The sequence below is a fragment of the Pithys albifrons genome, chromosome 3 (genome assembly GCF_047495875.1).
Source record: "Pithys albifrons albifrons isolate INPA30051 chromosome 3, PitAlb_v1, whole genome shotgun sequence".
Lineage (NCBI taxonomy): Eukaryota > Metazoa > Chordata > Aves > Passeriformes > Thamnophilidae > Pithys > Pithys albifrons.
The window spans coordinates 30,185,526-30,202,664 of record NC_092460.1 but is presented as its reverse complement, the minus strand read 5'-3'; the positions used below and the strand labels follow the sequence as shown (position 1 = coordinate 30,202,664).

Below are 17,139 nucleotides of genomic sequence, written 5' to 3'. Positions count from 1 at the left end.
TCCACCTCTTCTCCATTAGATCCTCCATTTCACTTTTTAAGCCTCTATAAATTTCTTGTGTTCACAACATGCCACAGCAGCAAGCTCCATACCCAAAATGCACTGAGGGTGAGGAGGTGAAGAGAAAGATCATTTTTGTTTGTGTTAAAGCCTTCCCCTTCAAATTACACCAGGGAACCTCTAATTCTTTGATTTCAGTACATGAGGGTTAAACAGATAATGCTACCTTGGATGTCAGAAAGATTTATATATCTGGATGAATCAGAGGGCTAAAACAGGAGGCTTGTTTCCTAAAAATTTCAGTTTCCTCTCTACTGATAACTTCAGTTTCAGTTTGCAGAAGGGCCACAGGAGACAGCATGTGATGTTAGGCAGGGATAATCACAAAAAGCAGTGGGGGGACAGAAACTCTTCCCTATTAAAGAGAACTCTGTACTTTGATACATACTTTGAAAGTGAAAGAAAACTTGACTCTTAGGCAGACTGATTGCTTGGGAGTTCAGGGGGTTATTTTTAAAGTGACAGGATGGTTCCAGAAGGCAATTGAAATTCCTTAAGCATCCAGCAAAGCCAGAGTTCTCACAAGTTAACCTTCAAGGATTTATGCATTTTCTTCTCTGAGGAAAATTGCTTCTGGAAGCTCACATAAAGCAAACACATAGGCAGAACTAATACAGCAAGGCAAGATCAGAAAGGCCAATAATTGCCCCAAGGGATTCTGTGGAGAGAGATATTACTTTAAATGATGCTTCATATCAAAACAATAAGAAACTTCCCAAAAGATGATTTAAAAGATCATTAAATACTCCAGCTGTTAGTAAATGTGTTTTTTTCCTCCAACACACATTGCAAATGAAAGATGTGTTCTTCAGCTGTTTGATTTTAGTTGAATGCAGCTCAGTTCAATTATTTTATTTTAATAGGTCTCTTGCTGGTTTTAGCATTCCATTTTTTATCCAATACTATGATCACCCTTCATTGAATATTAGACATTTTCAACTGTAATGTGAGAGACAAGTAATGCAGCAATTCCAGCTGCTATATTCCTGCTGCATACTCCCCACCACTTCTCCTCTAAACATCCCCAATTCAAAGGCAGAACTAAAAGGCATAAATAGCCTTGACAGTTGAATTATTACCATCTTAACTGCTGCTGAAGCATCACTCAGAGTCCTTCATGCCTTCTGTACAAGCAAAGCGATGTGGAGATCTGCCCAAATACCACCCCATGTCCATCAGTCCACATTTGGAAGCAGAGGACAGAAATCCCAGCTGTTCAGCAGGCAGAGGGAATGATCAGGCTCATCTCTGTCTTTCTATGCAAGTGCTGGGCCATGGTATCAACTCTATGCCACTACTACTTCCAGCTCCTGTATTTTCACATTAAATATTTGGCACAATGCTTAAAAATAGAATTCAGTGAAAATTGAGATGAACTTCAGCTTTCTACGTCTTCATGGTCACAAGGGAAGTTCGGAAAAGCCATTTTATTGTGGGCTTTATGTATTCCCCATTTCTCTGTCTCCTGGGTGAGGGTCAGGAGTTTCTCCTGACTTCATGCCTCCACCATGCAGAGAGATCAGTTCTGTTTTGAAGCAGCTGGAGTGCTGTCCTACTCTCTGCAAATGCAAAGCACAACTCAACTAGACCACGAGGGAAGGAGATCCCTGATTTTCCCATATTGCATTAGACCCAATACACATTTTTGAAAACAGATAGAAGCTGGTTGCTTTTAAGTTATAAAACGAAAAGCATTTTCTCTACTAGGAAGCTCAAATACCAGTAATCTGTTGTCAGGTTATGTTCTTAACAAGTGCTTTGGTCATTTTGGAAATATCCTATGAATATCAGCTCTTCAGAAAAATTCTCAGTGGATAATCAACCTTTCAGTAGTCACTGCCTCCACTCCAAAAACCGCTTTCCCCTCCCTTCCCAGTCCATAGGACTTCCCCACACAGACATCCCCATCAAATTTATCTGAAAGAAAAGGGATGTACCAAAGATGTATTAATGCAGTGGTGCCATCCAAAGCGATGACCCAGCAAAACCTGTGATTTAGGTAAGTTCAAGCTTCTGCATAAACATTTCTCTTTCCCTTGCTATCTACAGAATCACAAGGTGTTTTGTACTCAAAAATTTCACATGGATATTAATATCTTAAAAATTCCTTGGTTTGCCTCCTGTGGATATGTATCCTGGGTGACCAGACCCCTTCTCACCCAGTCACTGGGACAGTGGTTAGACTCATTTCATCACGCAGTAGACTTAGTACTAGAACTAATGAGGGAAATGCAGCATTTTAGTTTTGTTGTACCTGAAAGTATTCTGTATTTTCCTCCTCTACAGTTTTTCAACCAGCACACCTAGAGGGTGCTCTCAGTCCCCTCGTTCATCACATCACGTGACCTGGTTGCAAACAGCCCAAGAACTGCTCCAGAGATGAAGGTGTCAGTAACAGCTTGAGAAGAAGAGTTTCTCGACCTACCATGTTGACAGCATCCTGGTCAAAGGGGTTCCACTCAATGTTCTGAGGGTAATGGGCCAAAACTTTGGACTTGAAGGTTCTTCTTAAGGGACTCTGGTCGAAATTCTCTCCTGCAACAAATGAAGAAATAACGACTTGTCACAGCAGTGAGGCTTCAGAGACAGCTCACTTGGGCAGCTTTCTTTGGCTTTTCTTTCTTTTTTCTATTTTCCTTTTTTGTGAAATCTGAAAGGCATTTTCACTTCCAACAGAGGTACTACTTTTAAAAGGAGGAACAGAAAACATGCACATTCAGTCTGACCTTACCACAAAATCTTACCAACCCGCTTCCAGCTTAGTATTTGCGGCACGAAAATACACTGTCAAGAGAAAAATGACAGCTGGAATTTTATTGAAAAAGACCCCGAAATAACTGAATTCTTGAGCTTCCCCTATAGCTTGAATATCTAGAGATAGCTTTACTTAGTCACTGAACTGCACTTTCCCTCACGTTTGTTAGAAACTGTCTTAAGGTCAATAAAAAAATATGAGCACCTCCTGGCTATTATAAATTATTCAAGGATTCATTATAACTGATCTTTTTTATATCACAAGTCCTGTGTGCAAATTAAACATTTATTTTTTCTACATCAAATTTCAAGGACAGGCTTCTTCCACACAAAGTGCAAAGAGGAAGACTGAAATTAGACTTCAGGCAGAAATGCATCCAGTTATCAGCATACAAATATTGTATTTCACAGTGGTATTGTCAATAGAGTTTCCCCCACTGGATTGTCTCCAGTATGCGAAACAGTAATCAAAACAAATTGTTCTTAAAATCATTAAATTACCATCTACATTTTTTTCAGGTATCAGGTTACTAATTTTAGGCTTCTTGCTTTAAAGATTACAAATGGGTCTTTTCCATCCATTTGCTTTCTGAGAGAGATGAATGGGATGATGCCTTAAGTTTACAATGAGGAAAGTTTTTCACCAAACCTTGCTTTGCACTCAAAGGCTCCCTTTGGGACTTCTCAGTGTTACGTAAGTACTTCACAAAATATGTTACTGAAATAGAATTGGATTTCTTTTCTTTACAAAGGAATATTATTTCTCCTTATACTTCAAGACAGAACCAATATTTCATTAATGTTTTTAATGAGAGGTTATTTTGAATGAAAAAAACCACTCAATTGCTTGGCAAGTTCGAAAGGCAATCCACCGTTCCTGCAGAAAAGTTAATCTGCAAGTCACTCACCTCACTAACCCCTCTCTGAAGGCAACATCCTCCACAGGTGTATAACTTGTGTTTGATGAGTTACATACAACAATTCACTCTTTGTGCATTGAGCAACCTATGAGATCTTGCAAAATTCACAGTTCAGGAGTTATTCAAAGGTTTCTGAGGCCACAGCCACTTGGCATGTGCCCTTTGCTCCTTGCAAAGCACAGTCTACACAATCATTTGGCTCACAGCGAATTGATCCAAGGAACTTTCTGTGCAAAGTGACACTTGAAAGCAGAGCTTCTCCATTTTTACATGGCAGAGCTCAGGGTCTACAGGTAATTGTGGGGAACACAGGCGAATGCAGAAAAACACAGTGGCAGTTCACAAGGTAAAAATTAGCAGGACAAAGTTTTAGGAGCACTGAAAACGATTTGTTGTACAAAACACTTAGCACACCTTCAGTGCAGAGGGCAGAACCTGCGCTGTGTCCAGGGGGCTGCAGTGGCAATGCCATTGCAGCAGCACCTGCACAACAGAGGCAGGTGGAGGAAGAAGAGGCAGAGGTCAGGCATTGCTTACACCAACACCAGCTGCCTGCTTGAGCAGGAAGGGGAAGCAGAGGCTTATGTTGGAGTTCCCCTCCATGAGGATGCACGTAGGCAGATGGAAATTCCTCATACACATGTCAGTGGTGCTGGGATTGCAGCTCACCCCACTGTGAGAGACACTGCACCGAGGTCAGGAACCCGGTGGAGGGGAGCAAACCAACTCTTCCAATAGCACCCACATTCAAATGCATTCAGAGAAAGGGTTTAAAATCTTTCCCTTCCCAAGTCATCTCTAAGATTTCGAAGACTATTTTTGTACCATGGCTCATTCTGAACGCAGGATTTAAACTCGCTGCAGCACTATGGTGGTGGAATCACTATTCCTGGGAGTGTTCAGAAACACATGGATGTGGCACATGGTTTAGCAGCAACAAGGCAGTGCCAGGTTAATGATTGGACTCAATAAACTTAAAGCTTAATGGTCCTATGATTATTTATCCAAGCTTATCCAAGTTTAATGGTCCTATGATTATTTTTCTTCCAGTAGTATACCTGTCTCACTTGGTTTTGGTGGGTAACCACAGGGGGAGAAAAGCAAATACGCTTCAACAAGGCTGTTTTGTGCTGGGGAGGAGAAAAAGCCCAAGAGGATGCAACACTGCAGCTGTACTTCCTGGGGAAGGAAACGGTAAGATGAGGAGTGGCTGAGATGACTGGAGAGATCTTCTTGCTCTCTACAACCACCAGAAAGACGGTTGTAGTCAGGTGGGGGTTCGTCTCCTCTCACAGGTAACAGGATCAGAGGAAATGGCCTCAAGTTGCACCAAGGGAGGTTTATACTGAATATTAGGGAAAATTTCTTCACAGAAAAGGTTACCAAGCATTAGAATGGGTTTCCCAGGAAAGTGGTTGAGTCACCATCCCTGAAGGTGTGTAGATGTGGCACTTAGGGACATGGGTTAGTGGTGGACTTGGCAGTGCTGGGTTAATGGTTGGTCTCAGTGATCTTAGGTGTCTTTTCCAAATTGATTCTATGATTCTACTTGAGGAGCTCTGGCAGGGGAAGGCAGGCTGCTTCTGGAATTGCTCAAGGAAAACCAGAATTCCAGACACAGTGTGTGGATCACTGAAATAAATAAAACTGAAGGTATTCATTAAACTCCAACTCAAAGGCATGTCAGGGTTTAGCTGATGAGCTCATCACATCTGCCAGTCTGGACCAGACTTGCCATTAGCTACTATGGCAGTCTGGAGCACAGGCTCAGTTACAAAGCTCAGAGTGAAGTACCCAAAACCAGAGACCAATAACCTGCTGCAGAACACGGCAGTGCAATAACCTTTTATTTTAGTTCAAAAGTTCTTTGCAGAGGCATTACAGATAAAGATATAATGTCATCTACCAATTCATAAAGTTTCATGTAATAAAGATCCCAACAAGCAACATCAGCAAAAATTCTCTCTCCAGGTATGTACTTAAACATACTCAGCAGTATTTTTAATTCTTAGTATCAAACTGTAATTAATGTGCTTGTGTAATTAAGCAAATATGCAAAAAGTTATTTCCTAATTAGGTCTTAAAGGATTCTCATATCTGACAATTTACCTTACAACTGTGAATTGGTAGAAAGGCAAGTATTTGATGCTAAGTTTGTTTGGTTGCTTCTACTAAAAGTTAGAAGAACATCTAGATGACTTCTTTAGAAGTTCTCCACCACTAACAGCAAGTGACTGCCAGAGTCCAAATTTCTCTGAAGTATTCCTTTTTCATAATAAAAAACATTACTGTAACGTAATGGCTGGATTCTAATCCAGTAATTTGTGTGGATCAGGGGCACTCATCACTTTTGCAGTTCATCACTTAAGCCCTTCACAGGTTCTTTGGGGGCCAGCTTTCCACTCTGCATCATACAGGTGTTGTAAAAACACCTTTTGCTTGAAATATTTATTTCCAAGTTCGATCAAAAACTACATTACTGGGGATGTAAGAGCAGTGACGGCTTTGACATCTTGCTGTTCTTGTTATTTAATATCCCTCATCTCATTTTGCCAATAAACTAACCCCCAACTTGATGAGCAATACTCTGGCAGCATCTAGAACCAGTGAAGAAAAACAAAGCATATTTACCAATAAATCACTGTAATAATGATAAAATGAGGGTTTCCATCAGCTTTTGGAAGTGACTAATCATTTGCATGATGCTGAAAATATTTGTGCAGTTGTTTAGATAACAGATATGTCTAAGTTTTGGTTATGGAGCCCAAGCATTACTTTAAGAAATCAAGCTTCTCAAAAACAGCAGTTACAATGTGCTAGTAGGCTGACAACGTGGATTCATTTTTATCTAGAGAAGTAAATAGCACAAGCAACTTACCTTTGCAGAGTCTCTGCAGTGTTTGCATTTTATTACTTTGGTGGTTTAAAAAAAAATATAAATTAAAGGTAAAACACAAAGAGAAAATATGATTTCTCAATCAGTGATAACAGAAGAGAAAGGCTGAGAAACTACACCACAGTGAATCGATTGGTCATTAGCTCAAAAGGACACAACCTTGTACCATCCATACAAAGCTACCTCACAGAAAGTCAATCAGGGTAAGCTTCTAGAAGAGATACACAATTTGGGAAAGATGGAGTATGAGGATACGACAGGAAGCAGCCTGCATGTCAGGGTGAAAAGTTATCATTTGGCCAAAACAGCAGCAAACACCCCAACTCTCACTGAAATGATGAGATGAGACACATGGACCACGACAGCCAGGTCCACACTGACAAGCAGCTGGAAGAGAACCACAGGGAGCAAAACTTTCTTGGCAAACATGAGGGAAGGGATCTAGACCAAAGGGTACCTAATACTATCAGCTCTCAGCCTTGGTGGTTCTGAACTGCTGAGTTACACGTGGCAAATAGAATTTACTTAGCTATTATTTTAGATAAACAGTGGATTTTCATTAAATCTACCGTGTTTTTAAGTTCTTGCTTGCTAACTTCCCAAACAGGATTAGCAAGGCACATTAAAAATGAAGCAAGTATCAAATGTGAATTGAATGCATATACTAAAATATTAATGAGCAGAAACAGTACTATGAATAGAGACAGAAACATCTTACTTGATGTGTGGTAAGCTGCTTATGAGAGGCAAATTAAAAATTTGGGTTTGAATGGAAGCCTTTTACTCTCAGGATATTTAAAAAAAAATATTCCAGACATTTTCAAAATTGTGTAAAATGGATCAGACTCAAGTTCCATTTCAACTGGATACTACATCCTATGTAATGGTGCCCTTATATGATTTGTAGCTTCCCCTTAAGGTACTATTTTTAAAGGGACATTTAGTTTCAAATTAAAAGCAAATGGTGAGGTGACAGATGCTAGATCAAGAAAAACTGTGCTAATTTAATTTCAAAATGAAAAGATTACTCAAAATTAAAAAATACTTGTGTTCTGGATAAAGAATACAATTACTAGGGAAATGCAGCTACAGTTGTGAGGTTGTCAGTCATGAAGGCTTTCATAAGAGTGATCCTATGTATAAATTTAGTGATCTTAAGGTTTAAGCAGATCTGTTTTAGTAAATAATCAATGTTACAGAGGCACAGAAAGCCATCTACCAAATAGGCAAAGGCATCCTCTACCCACACCCTCTGGTCCAGGGAATGTGAGCTATCTGTTGCTCCTTCCAGGCTCTGGAATGTGGACAGGAATGCTTGTGACCACAGAAATAAAAATATCCTTTATTCCTTTAGAGGGAAGTACAGGGAGCCCAACTATGCACTGTGCTGTACCTCATGGTGATCATCTCTTTGATAGCTATTGCCCATTAAAAGTGTTCAGCACATCCAGCTACATTCTTTCCCTGTAGATGGAACTTTACGTTTATTCTGCACAAGAAGCCAATCATTTACAATATATGAGTGACAAAACAATGTGGGAACAGTGCTTGGCTGGGGAGCAACTAAGCTGTTAATTGTCAGGTTCAGAAACTGGTTAAAGTAGTGCAGAAACTGTATTCTGCTGGTTTTCTTCCAAGCCCTACCAAGATGCCCAGGTGGCAGTGAAAGGCTACTTGGGGTTCAAGGCCATTAACTCAAAGGCATTATTTCTGAGCACATACTCTCATAATCTCACAGCAGAGGAGGGAAACAATAGGAAAAGAACGACTGGGACAAGGCAGGCAAAACAGTTTTCATCCCAGAATTATAAAATCTGAGATGTTTGTAAGATGGTGGTGGCTTTTGGAGAGTGGCTGGAGAGGGAGGCAGTGCCTAACCTACTTTTTGCATGCCAATATATAAAGGAATAGATGGATCATATTTAAGAGGAATCCACAGGGGGTTGTGTACCCTTCAATACATCTAAATTATTTGGATTTTTTGAGGGTGGTGGCTGGAATGTGTCTCTGTGAAACTCAACAGTATTACTAAATCTAGACTGCAAAACATATTTCCTTGTGGTGCCAGGAAACTTCGGGTCTCTGTAGCAGAAATTGGTGGAACTGGACCTTCCAGTCCCCTTTGCTCACAAATCCACACAACTAAGCCTAGTTAAATTTGTGGGTAAGTATCCTCCAATGAAGATATTGTTCAATCTTTATCAAGCACAGAAAGATCTAGCACATCTCATCTCCACCGAGATACTAATACCACTACTGGGATTCTGCTGGGGAGGGGAAGCATATCTGCCAAGAGAGCTTCAAGAAATAGAACAAAATTTATCAGATACTGATTTAAATTAGGTAAGGAACAAAAAAGTCCAAGGGTTTTGGCTTTGATTTTGATCTCTGAGCTTTAATTTGATTCAAAGGGAGTTGGAAGACTGAAAATAAAGAAACAGAGAGGGCCTGACGATTGTTTTCTCCTTAACCCTTCTTTACCTGAGGTTTTGTCTGCAGTATCTGAGCTCTTGCCATGGAGATCTGCTTGTAGCCATTTGTACAATACTACACAACATAACAAACAGAAACAAAAAAAGCAAGTATGAACAAAATGAAAAGATACACAAATGTACTGGGGAAGGGAAAAAATGTGAACCAGACAATAAATACTCCCCCCTTGAAGTATCTCTTCCCCCCACTACTGGCAAAGGGTAATTAAATCCATGTGATAAATAAAATTCTCTATGACTGTATTACTATAGAGGCGTTGAATGCAATGACAGACATGGTAGAATACTCGACAAAATTAGTAACAAGATTAACTTCTCAGTACTTGAAACAGCATCCTGCCTTACAGCTTCCCTATTATGACAAACATCTTTGTTCACATATTGAGCCACTCCAGAGCCCATGAAACTCAGAGGGAAAAAACCATCAGTTCTTCAGCCAGTGTTGCACTAAAGCCAAGAAGTTTTATTTAGCATAATACTGTTGGCTATGTTGTTACACCTTCACTCCTGTCCTGCATGCCATTTTCAGGCCTTACTGAAGTTACCTAATAGCCTCTAGTCATCATTTCCATCTCATGACTGGGTGTTTTCAGACTAAAATTTAAATAAATAAGGTATGTTTAGAACTTGAATTAACAATTTTAATGTCTTTTAGTAACAGCTACCCCAGCAGACACTTCTAGTGGAACAGCTTCCCGCTAGCACATCTAACTGAGGTTTCTTCCAACTGGTTTCATGAAGAAAACCAAAAATGTTTTCACAGATGCCATGGAATTCTTCATCAAAAAAGTCACATTCGCATGCTATGCAAAGGCATTACACAATCCTCCTTAAGTTAAACCTATTTTTATAGACCTGGCACCTACATTACAGCTGCAATACCATTGACCTCTCTAGTGATTCAGTTCCTAGGTGTAAATTCAGAGTATTTCCACCACAACCTCCTACTTAAGCTGTTAATCCAGGCATCAGTTCAGAGGACCCAGACAGTTGTGCCAAGGCCATATTTTTTTTCAAGGCAGCACTCAGCAGAGGGCACAGTTCTTGCAACAGAGATTCTTTGATGTGAATTTGTATTTTAGGATAGTTTTCTCCTTTCTTTAGAAAGCACCTCAAGACAGCTTAGGTTTGTATTTGTAGGATGACATTTTTTCACCCTATGCATCTTAAATTATTTCATTCTACTTTTGAGCTGTTTGAACTAAGAAGTTTCATAAGTATTTAAATTAAAGGAAATAAACAGTTGTCAAAGTTAGAGATGCCTCTTGCTAATGGACTGTAGCCATACTACCTTTCCATTCCTCCCTGTCAGGCTGTCCCCTCAGCTCTCCCCTAAAGATTATCATTCAAAGGCAATTTGGCACCAAGGTCCCACAGACTTTTCCACCACCTCTGTGAAAGAGTGAAAAGGGAAGATGCAACAACTTGTGAAGTAATGTATAGCCCAATGTACTGGGACAGGTGTCTACTACCCACTTTGGTACTTTGACCACTTATTACCATCAATCATATGACTAAACAGTCACAGAAGTCATGAAAAAACTCCTGCACAAGAAGTTGACAAGAGTGATATAAATACAGAGCTACAGACACTGCAGTAGAGCCTAATTCTTTATACACACACAGTGTACTGGAATACTACTATTGCCACATAATTACACTTAGGAAAGGCTCAGTATTTCAGAGGTTTTAAAAAGGGGACTTGTTCACCTAAGTGCTACTGCACATAATAAGGAAAAATAAATATGGAAATAAGGAAAAATTAAAAGGAAATAAATAAGGAAAAAAGGCTCTAACATGAGAAGTTTAGTTTGCCAGCATCTCTTTCTTCTGACCTTGACCAAAATACTGAACTATCTGCCTACAGAGTAACATTATACAGCACCAACACTGTCAAGAGTCTTAAAATAGCCCCAGGACCCAGCTGCCAAGAGACCACAGACAGCTCACTGCACTCACAAACAAGAATGAATTTGTATCTCAAATGTGCATCGTAATCTTGTCAAATAAAAAAAAATCATGCCTTAAATTATGTCAGTTTGGGTGATTTTTCACATTGGGATTGGCATAGTTTAATAAACAGGTTCCCAAGGCACGGTGCTCCTACACAATTACCCAGGAAGCTGTCCCCAAAGGCTGAATGCATTAACAGGCAACAGTGGAGCAGGTATAAAATTGGACCTATCCTTATAAATAAATACAGGGAATTATTTATGCCTTGGGCCTATATTTTCTCTAGAATTCAAGGTGTGGAATTCACTCACACTGTTCATGCTGCCTTTACATGTGTGGGCTGCCAATCCACTGCTAGGCAGAATATGGAAAGCAGGCCCCAGAGATCCTTGGTCTATCCTACTAACAAGTGGCATATTTTCTATTGCATGACTATATTCAAATCTGCTGTACATTTCAAATATGGAATTTGTACAACAGAAATCTGATATGGAATGAATGAGCATTTTTACTAATAGAAAAATCAGCGTGAGTGATAATTAAAAGTTCATTTAAATTTAATACATCTTTATTCTTAAATTGCATGCTAACTTTTTGTTTAGTTACACAGTAAGTGAACAGTGTATATAACCATATGAAACTGAAGGGTTTAAAATCCAGCTCCCAGAAAAACATTAAGCAAGACACCAGCTCAGGTCCTTAAACACAGCAGGATGCTAAAGCCTGTCTGGTAAGGGGATCCCTGGCTTTGGAGCAACAGGCACCCAATCACAGTCTTGGGCTGAATTGCCAAGAAAGAGTCATTTTAGATGCCATAATATTCTCTCTGAAATTTTGACAGATTCCTACTCATTGCAATGCCTGTTTCCCACTCCTTGTTTCATGTGTTCACCTTCCTTCATGGAGAGAGCACAGAATGAGGTACCCAGTCAAGCCTTTTGTACAGGATGCCTTTCATGCTTGTTCTTTCTACTTATTTACAAGGGCAGGATTGAGTCCAAATGGATCTGATTTCTGTGATAAAATATGATGCTGCTTTCTCAGACTGGTTTTGGAAACAGGTACTCACTAATAAAACTTTCATTTCAAATGAATCTTAAAGCAGGTTTTGTTCTTGACTCCACTGTGACAAAGGTAGTACAAGGATCTTGTCCCAAGATCTGCTTTGCTACAGTTGGTATTTCTGAGGAAAAGGGTAAAAAAAGACCAAAACCAACAAACAATCAGAATTTGTCATCCTAAAAATCCCTGTATTATTGCTGTTTAGGTTTGAGAATGTAGGAAAGAAAGGGGAGTTTTTCAGGATATTTTGCTTCGGGGTTTTTTCATGGCAAGAACAAACAGCCTTATTTTAATAATTCCATCCATTCAGTGATATTTCAAACTGGACTGTATTAACATAGATTTTTTTTTTAAATCACTCTAATACACATAATAAAATGCACCAATATTAGTCTCCACTCATCAGGATGGCCAGTTTCAGGTGTTCTGTTACTAGAAGTCAGATGCAGTTTCACCAAGGCTGCATTTATACAGTAGCACAGTGTGAATGAATTCACAGATATAACACCTTCTGCCACCTTAATTAAGCGTGTCTTGCAAATTACAAGAAAAGAAAGAAGTTTAATTTGGGCTGGACCATTTTCAGCACTAAACTTTGACATAAACATAGCACAGAGATGGCCATACTGCAGCTCAAATAGCCAGCTATGCCTGATTGGGGTTTTGCTTTTATCCAGCTTTCCTTTTACCCACCTTACACAAGCCTGAGGTCTCAATTCCTTGGACTCAGCACTGTTACACTGCATTTTTCTGGTTCAAAGGAAGCCCCTACTTTCTGATGTCCCCAAGAGCTGTCCTTTGGTGTTGTGAGCTACAAAGAAGATCCAAAGGACCCATGGCTGGTTTTCCCACAGCACCCTCCACAGGTTGTGGTGACCAGAAGGAAGCTATCCCCAGTTTCCAAGGAAGATTTTTCTTCTTCAAACAGCACAATCCATAACCCAATACTGGCACTCCAGATGGCCACTTAGAACACTTTGAGCAGGGACAGCCTCTTTGCAGTCCTCTGAAGAGTTGGCCCACACCTGTGACATTTAGACAGCTGGTTTTCTCAGTGGAGCAAAAAGTGGATTTAGAGAGAGTGGGCCCAGAAGTTACCCCTCACTGTAGTGAGTTACTTTTTTGGTACACCCTTTACAAGCAAAGGGTTACAGGAAGGCAATTGTTGCCTGTCAAAGGCTGCAGCTGCTAAGCTTCATGAAATTTAGTTAATATGTGGTTTTGATGAGAAAAGGGTCTGGCAAAGAAGGGACTTTGTTCTTGTAGTCAAGAAAGCTCTTTCATGGGCATAAAGTAGAAACACTCCTCGTGTAGCACAAACTTTGTTTAGGGAGTTTTGGAAAACTTTAAGCTGCTGCCAATGAACAACTATCCTTATGACAGTCTTCCAGAGCCAGTCTTCCACCAGTTTTCAACAAATGAATCCTTTTAGAAGAAGAAAAGACAAGAAACCTTGTGCAGACTGAAAAGTCACAAGATCCCTCAGGCAAGGCTTGAAATTACCAGAGCTTCCGGATGGAGAAGGGTGGGGAGCAGGAATGAAGATGCAGAGAGACAGGTCCTTAAAGCTGGTACTTCCACTTAAGAGCTACCTGAGAAACCATTTGAGCTTGGAGATTGCTCTCAGGTGCTTCAACCCAGCTGTACCACAATAATTGGAGATCAGCTTATTGCGGCAAATGCTTCAAAGGTGGGCAAAGCTGTCACTGAGATCACAGCACTTACAAACAACGTGCTGGGTGATGCAGTTATTATTACCTTTGAAAAACCAACAATAGAGTTTTGTCAACTAAAAGTGTTAGAACATTGTTAAGAGGCAAAAACACCATAAGGAAAGAGAAAGATCAGTTGTAACTACTCAGTTAAAATACCTCTTCTGCTACGAGCATCTCTGCAAGAACTCCATGTCTTAGTCAACACCACCTTCATTTACAATGTGAAGAACAGGCTGCTGCCAGTGAGTTTACAGAAAGGATCACTAAACAGCCATCAGTGCACAGTAATTGTGCATGTAAGCCACATGAAAAATATTCTTTATGCTTGTGTAAACCTTAAATAAATCATTGCTAGTTAGATATAGCTTTGGCTTTTTTCATTGCAGCAGAGCTCTAAGTATTTCAGACAAAGCATAAACAACCACATTTATGCTTTACCAGTGCCGCCCACTTTGTGGCCAGTTTCCAAGTCTACTGAAAATATAGGTGTTGATCACCATGTTACCATAAGGTGTCAGGATTCAAATCCAAAGGCACGGACAAATATTGATTTCTGGGTCCAAACTGGACTCCACGTGGAAAACTCAGAGCGTAGCTGCATTTCTACCATACCTCGAGATTTAGTTCAGATCCCTACAAAGGCTCCCAGAAACTAAATCCTTCGGCTTCCCTTAAGTAACCTTGTTGAGTATTAGGCACCAAAGCATCTGTAGAAAGATGGATCTCATTTGAAAAGGCCAGAAGAGCAATTGCCTCCGAGTTCAGCTCACAAATGCCCCTGTGCCTCAGATCTTTCTTCCCTTGTCCCATCCTGAGACACATATGGAAATGGAAGCGATTGCGATTCTGCAAGTGCAGTCCTTATCTCTGTGCCTCCAAAGCACCACTTGAAGGCTTCTCTGAGATTTCCTCTTGTGTATTTTGGGGTTGCCTGCTCTCCCAACAACTCAGCACCAAACCCCAGGATACACCTGCCACTACCATCAACACGATCTCTTACAGGACACAGCTAAAGTCCCACAAAAAATCAAAAATTATCAGTGCAAAGGGCTCTGTATCTTAGAAGACTCTCCTTTGCCAAAGCCCAACAATTAAAATCATTCTCTTGTTCCCTCTCCTCTCCCATTTCCACTGCCAATCCAGTAAAAATCCCTCTGCAGAGCAGTGGATATCCATGTAAGAACAGTACATGTTTCAGCATTGTTTTTAGACCATTATGGTGAAAAGACAGTCAAGAGCAACCAATGGGAACTGTGAACATCTCCTGGCCTGAAACAGGGTTGAAAAGAGCCAGTGGAACTCTGAAAGTGGACTAGGAGAGATGCACAAAAAGGAGAGTAAGAAACTGAAGTCCACTTTCACCCAAAGTACATGTTTTGCCTATCATTTTAGTGCCTCACTAGTAGAGAGGAAGGCAGCAGCGAACAGAGACCTAAATAACCCTAAAAATTACTTGACATTTGAGCAAATGTTTCCTCTTTACCACTAATCCACTAATCTTTTAGTGCCTGGATCCCAGGTTGATCGGCATGCTAAAAATACATAGGTAGAAGGCACGTAATTGCTGCTCTAATTTTTACGTAACCATGAGCTGTCATCAGCTACAGAGAAAGCTACTTCTAAACCAAGGCTTTTAGAGCCACCCCAAACAGACACGGGAGCCCTTCTGGGCACTGCACACAATTCCTGCTCTTTCTCCATGACATATGTTATAGTATTTTTCACTTTTGCATAAAGCAGAATTTTATGGAGTTAAATAAAACGCTTCACCTAATGAGGCAAGACATGCTATGCTGTTTTGGAGACCTTGGTAGCTGTTACAACATTACACAATAGAAATGGAATGTTTTACACTGAGCACATCAAGGCTGGATTAGGCATGGGCTATAGCTGAATACACTTTAGTAACTAAGGTTTCTGTGAGTATGTGTAGGTCTGGAAGGTTTAATAAATGCAAGAAAGTGCTTGCAAAAGGAAAGAGAATTAACAAAATGTATGGGTATAGGAACTCAAGTCTGAAAACAATGGTGTCTTGGTGTGACAATGTAAGACAGCTACATCTGAGCATCCTCTTACAGAAAAACAAGAGCATTTTCATTTTGCCTGGACAAAGTTGCTATTCCTTCAAATCAATACAGCAGAGATTAATTTTTGATGCATAAGGATGGGTTTCAATAGTCCCCACTCAACATTCCCTATAAAACATAAGCCCACCAACAAAAGAGCATTATTCTGTGTAAGAGAGAGCATATGTGTAATATATTCACAATCACATATTTGTGCATGCTCCCTCTCTCCCAGAGAGAGGGGACTGGCAGGAATGCTCTGCTACAGGTTCAAAAGCTGTACCCTGCACCTGGGACTCTCCCACACAATGGCCTCAGAGACACCAGAGACAGCCCTCCAACCTGGACACCAGCTGGCTCATAATTCCTCACAAGACTGCAGTAGCATCAGGAGCTCCTGCATTGCTCCCACAGGATTAAAATTCCTATCTCAAATCAAACAGGATACACACATGTCAGATTAAAGAGACGCAGGCATTTGCATATCTCTTCAGGGTCTGACAGGTTTCTGGTGATTTATTCTGCAACATGCAAATACACCAAGAGCATCCCTGATGGATACCTCCTCAATGCAAAGGTTAACAGGTCTGTGTGCATTGGATTAAATATTTACACTTAGGAAGCAATTTTTTTTAATACTTAAATAAGAAGCACACACAAGAGGAAAGATCCAAACTACAAATATCTGTGACAACAAAAGATGCAGATCTCAGCAGTTATGCAGCTGTTAGGAATAATCTAAGCAGAGGATAGCTGAGCACAAGTATTACTGGATATTTGCTAAAATAAAATCTGTAGTTCTATTATCAGGCTGAAAAAAACATTTTCTTGTTAAGGACTGTAAAATGATTCACTAATATTAGATTACCACAGAGTATAATGAACATTTCAAGGGCTTCACAGGTATATAGCCAGTCAGTCCAATGGGGCTGGTCTCCAAGTAGTCATAAGAAGAGAGAGAATATGTGGGGAACAGAATTCCCCTTTGAAATCAAAAAGACTATGCATGTATATGAGATTAAAGGAATCTCAGCACTTACATACATCCTTACAGCTGCAAATTCAAGGGTCATGAAAAAATTACACAACACTTAAACTTCTAGCTAAGCTTATTTATAAGCCAAAATAACATCTTCCTAAACACACTCCTTTTGCCTCTGAAAAAAGCTGCTTGCTAAAGTAGGACTCCACCCCAGGCTTTTAATTCAGCAAGGTTTATTC

The 17,139-nt window shown here is 40.1% G+C and overlaps 1 protein-coding gene across 4 annotated transcripts in view; it reads right to left on the bottom strand.

Annotated features, from left to right (window-relative positions):
* The window catches only part of DENND5B (DENN domain containing 5B), a 112,898-nt gene that overhangs the window by 58,390 nt on the left and 37,369 nt on the right, over positions 1 to 17,139 (bottom strand). For 2 of the 4 annotated variants that reach the window (XM_071551202.1, XM_071551203.1), the window contains exons 2-3: positions 9,112 to 9,177; positions 2,486 to 2,595 (exon numbers count right to left, since the gene is read on the bottom strand). In XM_071551202.1, coding sequence (XP_071407303.1) covers positions 2,486 to 2,595; positions 9,112 to 9,177 — 176 coding nt within the window. The remainder of the gene's footprint in view (positions 1 to 2,485; positions 2,596 to 9,111; positions 9,178 to 17,139) is intronic. The other 2 variants (XM_071551204.1, XM_071551205.1) reach the window with 1 other exon arrangement.